At 43.2% G+C, this 13168-nt stretch overlaps 1 protein-coding gene across 8 annotated transcripts in view; it reads left to right on the forward strand.

Annotated features, from left to right (window-relative positions):
- MAPKBP1 (mitogen-activated protein kinase binding protein 1) overlaps positions 1–13168 on the forward strand; it is a 108759-nt gene that overhangs the window by 89536 nt on the left and 6055 nt on the right. For 5 of the 8 annotated variants that reach the window (XM_052782163.1, XM_052782162.1, XM_052782165.1 and 2 more), the window contains 8 exons: positions 487–723; positions 2275–2444; positions 3969–4114; positions 4608–4778; positions 5661–5739; positions 7305–7615; positions 8401–9453; positions 12775–12860. In XM_052782163.1, coding sequence (XP_052638123.1) covers positions 487–723; positions 2275–2444; positions 3969–4114; positions 4608–4778; positions 5661–5739; positions 7305–7615; positions 8401–9453; positions 12775–12860 — 2253 coding nt within the window. The remainder of the gene's footprint in view (positions 1–486; positions 724–2274; positions 2445–3968; positions 4115–4607; positions 4779–5660; positions 5740–7304; positions 7616–8400; positions 9454–12774; positions 12861–13168) is intronic. The other 3 variants (XM_052782166.1, XM_052782169.1, XM_052782168.1) reach the window with 3 other exon arrangements.

Here is a 13168-nt window from a genome sequence, read left to right on the forward strand (position 1 = left end):
TATTTCTTGTCCTAGGGAAACTGGAAAAGAAATTCCCATGGAGATTAAAAGCTTCATTTGCACTGGTGGGAAAGGTGCAGCTGCAGTGGGAAACCTTTGAGAAGCCTCTCTGTGAAGAATGACTTGGGGATGGGAAAATAGAGCCTAGTTTAAGAGGCAGTTTCACTTTTTACATCAGTGTCTTTCCATCAGATGTTATGCTTTTGCCCCTTCATTTCTGGCCTGAATCTCATGTGGTGCTGAAGCTGATCATATACTTGGATCTGAGTGAGGCATTTAAATGTTCAATTATGTAAGAAGCAGCAACAAAAGTATCATCTTTACATGATGCTTTATGATTAAGGGAGGAATTTTAAGCTGTCTTACAGACAGCTTTGAGGCTTTTATGGAGATGGAAATAATCGTGTTTTTCTGTGGGTCTTGTGTTTTCTTTCCTGTTTTTCCATCAGCAGAACTCAGTCCCTATCTTTTTTCAATTTCCTTCAGGCCAAAGAGATAGCAGCAATCCAACGCTCAGAGGCACCAATGAGCAAGATGCCCCGGCAACGTGGGCGCTGGTCCCAGCCAACTAGCAACATAGAGATGACTGTGAAATCCATGCTTGATTTGCGTCAGTTGGAGTCTTTCTCTGTTTCCCGTTCTCCAAGTCGAGACTCGCTGTCTCAAAACAGCAATGGGGATGACAGAGAAGAGCAGGCAGATCTTCCTGTGCACATCAACAAAGTAAGGGCAGTACTACTTTGAAGAGGTTGTCCTGGTTTCAGCTGGGATAGAGTTAACTGTCTTCCTAGTAGCTGGTACAGTGCTATGTTTTGAGTTCAGAGCGAAGAATGTTGATAACACTGATGTTTTCAGTTGTTGCTCAGTAGTGTTTAGACTAATGTCAAGGATTTTTCAGCTTCTCATGCCCAGCCAGTGAGAAAGCTGGAGGGGCACAAGAAGTTGGCACAGGACACAGCCAGGGCACCTGACCCAAACTGGCCAACGGTGTATTCCATACCATGTGACGGCCCATCCAGTACAGAAACGGGGAAGTGGGGGGCAGGGATTCGCCGCTCGGGGGACTGGCTGGGTGTCGGTCGGCGGGTGGTGAGCAATTGCACTGCGTATCATTTGTACATTCCAATCCTTTCATTATTGCTGTTGTCATTTTATTAGTGTTATCATTATCATTATTAGTTTCTTCTTTTCTGTTCTATTAAACCGTTCTTATCTCAACCCACGGGTTTTGCTTCTTTTCCCGATTTTCTCCCCCATCCCACTGGGTGGGGGGGAGTGAGTGAGCGGCTGCGTGGTGTTTAGTTGCTGGCTGGGGTTCAACCACGACAAGGTGAATCTACTCTGAGTGCCTCTGTCCTGCCTCTGCTTACCTACATTTATTACTACCTGATGCCATTCTATATATCTTTAGAGGTGGCTCTAAATGCCTTTGAGAAACTTGTTTAGATAACTCTTTTTTAGTTAGTACTCCTGCAATGTGTGACTCTGCCATCTTATAGCGAAGCCCATATGGGATCAAGGTTTCTTTCCAATGACAGGGAAGACCTCATGTTTTCTTTTAGCTCTTTGATTATTTATGGCAAAAACAAGCTGAGAAGCTGAGCTCAGAATTACAGATGTGTGCCTGATTACCCGTTAGCTCACTCTGCTGCGGTGCAGTTTCTTGACTCCAGTAGCCACTGAAATGTGGCTCATATGATGCTATTAGTTGTGGGCTGTGCTAGATAATTGAGTTCTCTTTAATCTTTGTATCGATGGGCCACAGCAAGTAATGTGTGCTCATACCTCAGAAAGCTAATGCCTGTTTTCCAATAGCAGTCTGTCCTGGTGCCTAACTTCATTAGAGTTTTTCCTTCCTTTATAACTGCATGACTGAGAATAGAATCGGGCTTGTTGTGTGCAGTAAATCAGTGTTTTTCAGCTGTGGACCACAGACTTCTCTAAACTATGTCTGATCAGCCTGTAAAAGGTAATGTAAGAACCTGCTGCCACATGGCTTACGGTCATGATGTGTGGTCATAGAGGGATAGGGAGTCCAGTACTTTACCAGAGAATTTTAGGGGATTACAAACAGGAAACAAAATAGGAAACTGCAGCAGTAGTCTGTCAGGTTCAGTAAATAAGAAACAGGAAAGACATAGGAGTGCTGTGTTTTCTGATCTCCGACTTCTGATCATATTCTGTGCTGTAATGCATACTTCCTAGCTCTGCACAGCACTTGCTGTCTTAAGGAAAAACACTGGTAATACCTAGTTTTCTTTCTTTTTAAACCAGGTTGGCAGCTCAATACCTCCCCAAGATAACCAGTCTTGTGTGCGACCCCAAGTGATTCGGCTTGTGTCTTGTGAAGAGGGGATTTTCTCTCAGGAACTGGAACCTTCTGAGAGTGAGGAGTGTGTAATCTACCCTGAGCAAGATGAAATCCATCCCACAGACTCTAGCAGGTTGAAAATAAGCTCTCTGCTGTGCATGGCTTAGACATTTCTGTTTTAGTTTGCTTGCAGCTTGTGTGGCAACTTGGATGAGTTGACGTACTGCCTGATTGAACTCAGGCATGTAGTTGAGAGTTTTATGCCAGTCTGATGCTAAAGGAATCTGAAACTAAGGTGGCACCAATAAAATAATCTTTCCTCTGAGGAAACTGCACATTAGCATCCTCCTCCAAGTTTTTTTGTTGAATAAACAACTTGGGAGCAGCGTATTTGCTTTCTCCCTTTTCTGGGTTGAAATAAGCAAGGGAAAACTTGGAAGCTGGAAAACCACCCAACAGTGATGTATACATGGCAGTGAAATGCGGGAAATAGAATGGCTTGCATGAGATAGATGGAATTGAAAAGGACACTGGAGGCAGTGGAGACCTTTTTTCCTCCTCTGCTGTTTCTTCTGTTTTGGTTTTACCTCACTTAATTTTCTGTTTCATTCTGTGCTTCATTTTTTTCCTTTCCTGAATTTTATTCTTCCCTTCCCCTCTTAACCTGATGCTAATAGCTGTTTAATTTCCTCTGTCTCTTCCTGCTCCGTTACAAAGAGTGGACTGATAGCTTTAGGCGGACTTTTATCCAAGAGTGCATGCCAGGATTTTACAGCTGAAGCTGCTAGATTTTGTCCAGTTTCTCTTTATTTATACTTTTAATCTTATTATGAAAACATATGGACAGAGCAGACCCATGTGCTGCTCCATCATGTAAGAAAGGGAGGCCCTCTGGTGATGTTGGATACAGACCGGACACATCTCAAAGTATACAGAGTTTGCAGTCTGCCAGGGGTAATTGCCATTCAGTTTCATTGAGTGACTTCTGCATCCTACCTTGCATTGGAGTACATCTGAAACCAAAGTATTTCATAAAGTGGAAAACTGAAGTCCTCAGGCCTCAGACAAAAGAACGGTGCTGATGTCATTTAACAAAATAAGACTTGTGAAATCGCAACAGAAATCAGGAATCCTGTGCTACAGTATTGTATTTTGGTATGACATTCTTCAGTAAATTAGTCTTGCTCAAACCCAGAATCTTCTCTGTTTTGCAACACAGAAGTTGCCCAAAGAAGCAGGTCATAAACATGGAAAAAAATACATATTAGGGCTCAAATCTATGGCAAATTGGGGTTTCTATCATGCAGGTATAGGCCTGGTTTTAGTCCCCTTTTCACTACATAGAACTTTACATTTGTTCCTCACCTGTGCTGGAAATCAAGCCAGGGCAGTGCTGTGCTGGTGCCTGGTAATCATGGGAAACCGACAATGCCCAAAAGTCAGACAGTCCCCTTGAGACTTAACTGTCCAAGCTTAATGAAATGCAAAAAATGTACTGTATAATGATGAGAGAAATCAACTTCTTTTTCTCTTTAAAGCCTTACTTTTGTAATCAAAGGTGTTACTAACACAGGTAAGGCCTTATTAAAGTTAGAATGTGCTTCTTTACATGTAAAACAAATATATCTTCTAGTGCTGTATCTTTCCTGTCTTGTAGTGAGTTCCAGGTAAAAGCATTGCCCCATGGGAAGCTAAGTAGAGGTTATCACAGTAATGGATGCCCAGACAAACACAGTCCTGACAGTGCCTGCTCTGTAGATTACAGCAGCAGTCGTCTGTCCAGCCCAGAACATCCAAATGAAGGTAAGATGCAAAGACATTATAAATGTATTTATATGTGATGTGGAATACTGCAGAAACTTGCTGGGGTAGTTCTGTGCCGTGTTTATCAGTTGCTATCCTGATCTCTAATACTTGAACCTCTTCATGAGCCAATCTGAAGTCACACTCCTATTAGTCTTGCTAGTATTGCTGTAAAGATTCAGGTGCATTTGAACAGGCACTTCAGTGAAGCCAGTGTAGAAGCAGGAGTTGGTTAAAGTGCACTTTCCTTGTGTACCTTTGGCTTTCTTTTACCTTGCTAGGTAAGGAGGCAGGTTTAGAACTGATTATCCCATAGGCTGTGCTGTTTGTGGGATATGGTAGACTAGAGAATTACACTTAATGCTGACCGACTTTTGCTTTAACATTCTAGGTTCAATTTAGCATCTTTGCTGAATATTTTTTTTTAACCTGGCTAATGTTACTGTGATTATGCTATTGCAGCATTGTTGGGGTTTTTTTTGCCTTTTCCCAGATTCTGAAAGCACTGAGCCCCTAAGTGTGGATGGCATCTCAGACCTGGAGGGAGAGGAAGGAGAGGAGGATGTGGGTACTAGCGTGCCAGAGGGAGAAATCCCCCGGACACCTGATCAGGAAAAGTTCCTCAAGCAGCATTTTGGGACCCTGGGCAGCACTGATGGAAAAGGTATAGCTCTCTGCTCAGTGGGGGGACTTTGTGAGGTCACTCCAGATTTGTCCCCTGTATAAATCAAACCAGGCTACAAGTTCTGCTAGGCTTTTGTGGGGCTGTGTGTATGAGGGGGCAAAAATGGGGAACCAATGTAGAGAGGCCTAAAGAAGAGTGACATCTGTTAAATCCATTGGTCTGTGTGTAAATTTGTGTGGATGAGATTGGGGTCTGTGTCAGTTTGGGTTAAGTATTGTCCCTGGAATCTTGAAGAGCCATTCTCTTGTTCCCGAACTAGTTTTTCCTGTTGTATATGAAGGTATTAACTGTGTATTCACCCCCCCCCCCCCATAGGTGACGTGTAGTGGCCTCTAGTGGTATATTAAGGCATAACAAATCTCACAAAAGAAAAGGCTGAAATGCTGGGTGGAGGGAGAGAATAAGAGGAGACATCAGAGTGGCAAAGGAGCTGGTTAGTCTTTATCGACCAACTCCAGAACAAAGCGTATCTTTTTAGAATTTATAATGGTTTCAGGCAGCAATATCTATGCGAGCTTTCGTTTGTTTTTTTTTTTTTCTTTTTTTCCTCCTTTGATTGGTTTGTTTTCTGCTTGATGACAGTGCCTCACAGTCCTACAGGCAGGATAGGACACAAAGGGAAGCAAAAAAGGAGGAGGCATACCCCTAGGGAGAGTAGCAGTTTAAGGCAGAGTAATCTAAGTAGAACAGAAAAGGCAAAGGCAATGAAATTATTTCATTCTCTGTGGTTTAGCTCAAAAAATCCCCTTGGATATGGGGGAACATTTGATAGTCTCTGCGATAAGAAAATGCGTGTGTCAGAATGTTTGTTCTGTAACTAAACTGTTCCCTTTTTCTCTCCCCTTTAACCAAAATTTCTAGGTGGCTCATGTAGGAATCTGGAAAGAACTGACAACCTCAGCATTTCCTCTTGCTTTCTTTCCCAGTCCCCGGCTCTCAGGTATGGCTCTGCTTGTTCTGAGTGTTTCTGTCTGTCTATTTTTACTAATGTGAATAGGTCTTGTGCTAGGCCCTGGGTCAAAACAGTTGAGCAAACTTCTGGCCTTGGTGTGCCTAGGCACAGCAAAGTGTTAGCATAGCACCTGGCAGGCTGGTTGCAGACTCTTGTGATTTGGACAGGCCATCCTGTGTCACTTTAACTGTTCTCTTTCTTCCTAAAACAACACTGTTGTTTTGTTCTTTTTCCTCTTTCAACAATGTGCTTATTTGTTTCATGATTAATGCCTTGATTAAGTTGGAGGAATCGCTAATCATCTAATTTACTCTTCACTGTTTATGCTCTATTTATTCTTTTGCATTTCATTCAGCTTGGACAATGAAAGTAGGCTTGTCAACTTTTCCTTTGTTTTACAGTCCTTTCTTAGTCAGCTTTGTTTCTCAGTCCCATGCCTTCACAGGGTGCTCTGGTGTCTCATACAAAGCCCCATGGGGATACTATTCTTCCAAAAGACCCTCAACCCTAAAACACGCCAAAAGGCCTCTCTAAGCTGTTTCCCTTGTTGTTTAAAAAAACTCCCAACAAAACAAACAAAGAAAAAAAAAACCCAAACAAAAAATGGGGTAAATACTTTTGTTGATTTGGGTTCATAAATGTTTAAAACAAACAAATACTCCTGTATTCCTCTAAAATGACAACCTGAAATCTCAGCTCAAATTAGTTTAATTGTATAGGACTGAGCAGATTTGGGTACATCTTCTGTGGTTCACCAGCTGTATCTAGATTCACCATGTTAGGGAAATTTTTTTGTTATTGCTGTATTCAGCTACTGTTGCTGCTCTCAGGAGTGCCTCTTAGTCTGTCTCGCGTTGGGACCATATGTTTGGGAAGAAAGCCAGTGGTTAGCTATTGTGTAAGCTTCTGGAGAGTTGCATTGGTGAGTGAAGGAAGTCACTGGTGCTCTAGAGATGTAACAAAAGGAGGTAGTTTTAGGTTACGAAAACCTCTGGGCTTTTCATCTGTTCAGCTGTTCAAACATGCCAGACTGAAAGTTGCCTCCTTTCTGAAGTAAGTCTACTGTGTTTGTCTGGAGTGGAGAGGAAGAGGATATTAGGCTTTCCTCTTGAAGATATTGACCAGCTTTCCTAGTAGTTATGCTTTTGTAATGTTTGGAAAGTATAATTACTTTCTCATAGGATATCTTAGAATTGAAAAGATTTCATTGTTAGTAAGGTGAGCTGAGAGAAAAAACCTGACCTGACTTTTCCTAGTCTTCCCTCTGCCTGGAATTTTTCCTTCTCTTTTGCCTTCACCTTTTACAGTGTCCTCCCTGAAAACAGTGACCCAATGCTGTTTGTGATTGTGCAGCCTAAGGTCAAATGCCTGAAGACCAGTGCTTCTAGGGATGAGTGGAATGAAGTGGTAACAGCCTAGGGCATTTTGACTTAAAAAAATCCAGATAGGGAAGGGCTCTTTATCCCAGAGAAACTGGCTTAATGTGTGTGCCTGTTTGTCCAGGGCAACATACTTACTTGTTTTAATTAGGATTTCTTTGTCATGTTCTCTAGACGATTGTCACTCTCTTCGTCAAATCTGATACTGGATTCAAAGCCTATCGAGCCACCAACCCAGACCAATCGGTTTACACCAGATCTGTTGAAAAATGGCAGCAGCCATCCAGGTGATGCATTGGAGAACAGCCAGCTCCTGGAGAGTGTAAATTCAAATCGGGCTGTTTACATCCAGAAAAAACGCAGATCAGCTTTGGAGGCCGGCAGAGTTGGTATGGCTCCTGGACGGGTTATTGCATCCTTTCCAGAAGGCCCTGTGAATGCAGTGATGAGAAAGGCGCAGTCAGTCCATGACCTTATTCATGAGGGTAAGGACACAGGTTGGAATGATGGTATAAAGCCAAGAATGAAATGGGGAGATTTGAGCTTGAGTAGAGATTTAAATTAAGCTTCTGTCTTTCTGCTTTCTGAGCTGCAGGCTTTGCCTGTCTTCTAACTCTTAGCCTGTCAAGGAAAAATATTTTTAATTTGTAATGCAGATGCTGGTCTTCTAATTATCAGTCTCTGATACTTGTCTGGCAGCTGTGGGAGGAGCAATACCAAGGGCGAAATGAACTATTTGCAAAGAAATTCTCTCTTGCTGTGGGTGGTTGCTCCAGGCCAAGACTGAAGCTCCCCAGGGTGGGAAGGAGAGGAAGAGGGGAAAAAGGAGACAGTAACTGGGAGCTTACTGTATCCATGCCCTCAGTGTGAAAGAATTCCAGTTTTGAAACAATCAACTCATGAACCATCAATAAGCAGTCTGTTTTAAAAAAAACCCAAACCTTATCACCGCAACATCATATATAAGTTTTTGCCTGCTTCCTCTGGCCTCGCAGTTAACAGTCACAGTGGTCTGAGGTCTTATGGCCATACACTTTAAGAACAAGTCTCTCTCATCAGGTAAGCAGCAGTGTGCGAGCAAGATGAGGGATGGACAAAAAAGAAAGCTGTTGAGGCTTGGTGATATTAACCTGAAGTAGTGGTTCTGTATACCTCTCCCAGGGGCTGAGCTGAGGCACTTAGGCTGGAACAGCTCTGTTACTTTCCGATTTTGGAATTCAGTGCAGGCTCTTGTCTATTTTTGGTATGTTTGTCTGTTTAATTTTCACAGATAAGGGCCCTGGAGTGATATCCTCTGCCAAGCAGCGTCCTCAGACTCTTTTGGTGGTTGAGAAGGATCCCAGACCTAACAATTGCAGGGTGTTATCAGCCAGTATATTGAAGATGGATGGATCTGGTTCTCTGCTGGCCAAAGATATCAGGGCTGCAAAACCAAAGTCCTACATGAACCCCACAACCAGCTTCCGGGCTAAGATGTCAAGGAGCATATCTGTAGGGGAAAATCTGTACCTTGGTTACTCCACCGAAATGTTGACTGATGGGAGGACTAGCCCTCCAGTGGCAGAGAAAACACAGTTTAGTTCCACAGCAGATGCTGAGAAGATTAAGCTACCAGTGAAAGAAAATGTTCCAGTGAAGCCAGCACTTCAGCCAGTTGTAAACTGCTCATCTCCCAAGTCCTTTCACAGCAAGTTGGCATCATCAAACCGAGCACATCTGATTCTTGACATTCCCAAGCCATTGCCTGATAGACCCACACTGGCCTCTTTCTCACCCACTACCAAAGCAAAAAGCCTGCTTGAGCCACAGTCACCTGCTGGGGCCTGTAAAAAGAAACCCTCTTTTCCTGAGGTCCGAGCCTCCAAGAGGGAGAATCAAACTGCTGGGTCTCCGGTTCCTGGTAGAGAGATCCCAACAGGACTTGCTAAGGAGAGCCCAGTGGAGAGTCCGGTCCCAAGGACAGGTTGCCAGGATGAGTCAGGGGTCACTAATCCAAAACTGAGGGAGTTGTCAGAGGGCCAGCACCTAAGGTCTCCTGAGGGCACACTGCCCAGGTGCAGGGAGAGGATCACCGGCATCGCCTGTGTGCTAGACAACCAACCTGGACTTTGCCCACTAGACCCCATCAGGCCGAGGTCTCCTACATCTATAACTGCCTCGGCACAGGTCTCAGGTGTGCATGGATACCCATCTCTTATCTTCCCCCTTCTGTCTCCTGTCTTTGTGAACCGCCTCACGATCCCATCACATTTCTTTACGTCCAGCTTCTGGCCTGTCTCGTCCTGTCTGCACCTGTCTCGTTCCATAAGCCATCCCCTCAATGGTGAGACACTTCTTCAACCTGACATCTTTTTCTCAGTCTTTAATTTCTGTTTCCTCTGGGTCTTATGTCTGAAGGTCCTTTTTAGCTGAATGTTTTGTAGACCTCAGCACTCTTATGTTTTCAGTTGTACAATTACCTGTAGGGGTTCAAACCTCTTTCTGGTCAATTCTAAAAGCTGACATGCTGGGAATCCCCGTGAGTGTGTAGGTTACATCCCCTGTGCCCCTCTCGGAGCATGTCTGACCAGCAGGTGAAGGTGCAGGCCAATGTGTGCTAGCTGAACCTAGCAAGCACAGATAATAGTGAAGTTATACCAGGTGGCTCGGGCCTTACTTTGTTAAAGTGCAAGTGTGCAGGGTCCAGAAGGGTTTGCGTACAGTTTTCTCACATGAGATGAGACTTGATCAAGGTGAGTTCCTTGCTGTAGCCACCTGTGAGAGCGAGAAAGTCTCTGTGCTGCTATCACTTTGCTTTGAGGACATGTCTGCAAACTGGGTATGCAATGCACGTGCAGGCCTAGCCTTTGGGTTTGAGCATAAAGAACATGGATTAATTTTTGAATTATCTCTAGTTTGGAAAAAAAGGTGTGAGATGGGAAACTTTTACCTGCTGAAAACAGCTCTTGGATCTGTTGCAGGCACTGGCTTAAGGTACTTCAATCAAATGAAAACTAACTAGCAGGTAACTTCAAACTGAAGCAAAAATCCTGCCCTCCAAGGCAGGAAAACCTCCAGTGGCAGAGAAGACACAGTTTAGTGTCTTCTAAAACCTGCAGAGGTTTGGTTTTTGTGTCACAACCTGAAAGGAAATACGCCTTACTGAAATACTCAGCTGAGTCATGCAGTAGGAAGCTGGATGTTAGCCACTGCGCTGGTACCTTGTACCTTCAGGGGGCTATACAGTGCACAGTTTTTAATCCCTTTTGCTATGATTGTTCTTATTCATATCTGAGAAGGGACACCTGTAATCCTCTGATCAATTACTTTCTGTGGTGCCAGGTTGCTCCACCATTCATTGCAATGGTTAAGCACAATATTTCTGCACCGAAGCATTGCAGAGGGGTAACCTGGTTTTGATGCACTGTTGTTTTCCTTTTTGCATTTCTAGAGGGATCAAGCACCCTAAGATTGAAGCGTTCCTATGTAAAACAGGAAGTGTGGTGTTTTGTCTGTGGGACCTGCTGTCCTTATGTCATAGGGTAGCTGCTCTGTAGAACAGGGAGTGCATCTGAAACCTTCAAACCCTACCCCCACAGGTGTGAAGGTTTCCTCCAACAGCAGATGCAGCCTCGAGCTGTGGAATCACATTCTACAGCAGAGAAGTAACAGTCCAGTTGACTGTACTCTTTGGGCTGAGTTTTCTCTTCTAGACTTGGGAATCAAGTTACATATCACATGTTTTTTGGTCAATTGCTAGGAATCTTTGTTTGCAGAATTCGTGCAGAGAAAGAGCAATTTTTTTGCAGCAGTGTTTGGTTTTTTTTTTTTTTTTAAAGTAGCTCCCAATACATAGCACACCCTGACAGAATATTTAGCAGCATCCTTTAGCGAGTTAGGATGATTTAGCACAGTGGATCCCCAATTTTTTTTTCTCAGCAGACACGTGTCAGCCTTCAGCTTCTTGCAGACCATGTTTCCCAAATTTTTAATGGTAGATGCTGAAAAAGCTGTTTAGATCCAAGTTGGCTATTGCTGTGAATAATTTACTGTGGCTTCTATGGATCACAGTGTGGCAGTTTAGATTAGAACTGTAGGGTTGACAGAGACCTGTTCTGCTTCTGACTTGCTCTGTGACTTTGGGTTTCTACTTAATTTTTCTGTCCTTGCATTTTCCTGCCTATATAACAGCTGCAGATAAAGAGACTTAATCGTTTTGGTTAAAGCATTTTGACATCTACAGTTAAAATGCTGCAGATGTGCTTAATACTGTTGCTGTGTTTAATATTCTCTGCTGGTTTCTGAAGAGCTCTGCTCTGCACACCCGAGAGGCAGAAAATGCCTGTTACTCAAGCATTTATGTTATGTTTGTGACCTTTCTCCAGACTGGCAGCTCACAGAGCTGGAGGCCAGCATAAAAAGCATGATCAGAGGAGAATTCCAGAAACAATCATGAGAAGAAACAGCTGGGTTTAAAACAAAAAGAGGGGAGGAGGGGGGCAGCAAAAAAAGAAGAAAAAAAAAAAAAGAAGAAAAAAAGGCATGAATCTGGGACTACACTGAAGCCCACTGTCCTCAAACTCTACAAGGCTGGGTGATTTGGGAACAAAAAGTGCAGATGGAAGGATTTGTTCATGCCCCTTTGTTCTTCTAGATGTGTTTCTTTATGTATAAATAGATGTTTTTCTAGCTGTATTTTTTTATACATCATCTAGATGTATTCATAAAATTAGCTAAGGTCCCCTCCAGCCTGTTCAAAGATGATGTTCTTAGAATTGCAGAAATAATAGTGCTAATGTGACCAAGTTTTGGTTTTAGGTAACTAAAGGAAGTCTAATGGACTTTGTCCAGGCATTTGCAAATTGAAGATAACTGCAGACTGTGTGTGTGTCTATGTCTTTGTTCATGGTTTATGTCTAACTCATGAAAGTGTTTATTTTGTAAACCATTGCAGGCCTTCAACTCTCATGCTTTGGAGATAATATCTGGTGGGAGCAGGCAGAAGATGGTGTCCTTCAGTTGCTTGCTTTTATTTTTCATTTTCGAATTATGGTGTATCGGCAGTGCATATCTTGGGTTGCTCAGAAATGTGTTTCTGTTGTGACTGAGTTTGTTTGTCAACCCTCCTCTGGACCTCAGTCCTCACTAGAGAACACTGTAATAATTCAGAATAATCCTTCATCCTCAGTGCATAGTTGTACATTGTGCAGAAGGATACATGAGGGGGAGCATGTAGATTTCTGACTAGGTGGAAGCTAAATTAGAGGCTCCTCAGATCAGTTTCTTTTGCCACTGGAAGCCTTCATTCAAACTTGACTTTAATTATAATTGAGAATGGCATGGGTAATCTGTGACTATCCTTGACTGTAACAAAAACGTGCAATCTGAGAAAAACCATTGCTGACTTTGGAGAGACTAAAGACTGGAAAAATAGGAATGTTTGAAATAAGCAGCATCTCTAGGTAGTATGAAGGAAAGCTCATGTAGAACTTACCTGTTTAATGATTGGCTCAAACCAGCCCTAAAAATTGAATGAGAAGTGTGTGCACATGGTCTTTCAAATATATAATAAAAAAAAAAAAGTTCTCTTACCCAACTGTGAGATTGCGGATGTTGGAGTGTGTCTGTGCCTTAGTTTGGGTTTTTATTTTTTCCTCCCCTTCAGAATCGTGCATCAGTGTAGAGCAGTGTGAGCACGTGGTATCCGAGCTCCAGGACAGCATGCGCAAAGCCATTCATCTTTACCGCATGGTGAGTGACCTCAGACATGGGCTCTGTTACAGTAGGTTGGCTTTACAGCCCATGAGCATCGAATGTATGTGCTTACTGACTCAAGGTGTTTTCTTGACTGGGTGTTCAGTGACACAAGCTGCCTGGTTGTCCACTCAACTGCACCTTAAGCTTGAACCGGGGAGGCAGGAACTCCTGATGTCCAACTTTTGGATTTTCGAATGGCTTGCTATTGTACTCTGAGCAAATCAATTCACTTTTCAGTCTGTTTAGCCTATCTGTAAACTGAAGATAACAGCACGCTCTTTTTCAAAGGGGTATTAGGGAGT

Source organism: Harpia harpyja, chromosome 3 (assembly GCF_026419915.1).
Source record: "Harpia harpyja isolate bHarHar1 chromosome 3, bHarHar1 primary haplotype, whole genome shotgun sequence".
NCBI classification, from domain to species: domain Eukaryota; kingdom Metazoa; phylum Chordata; class Aves; order Accipitriformes; family Accipitridae; genus Harpia; species Harpia harpyja.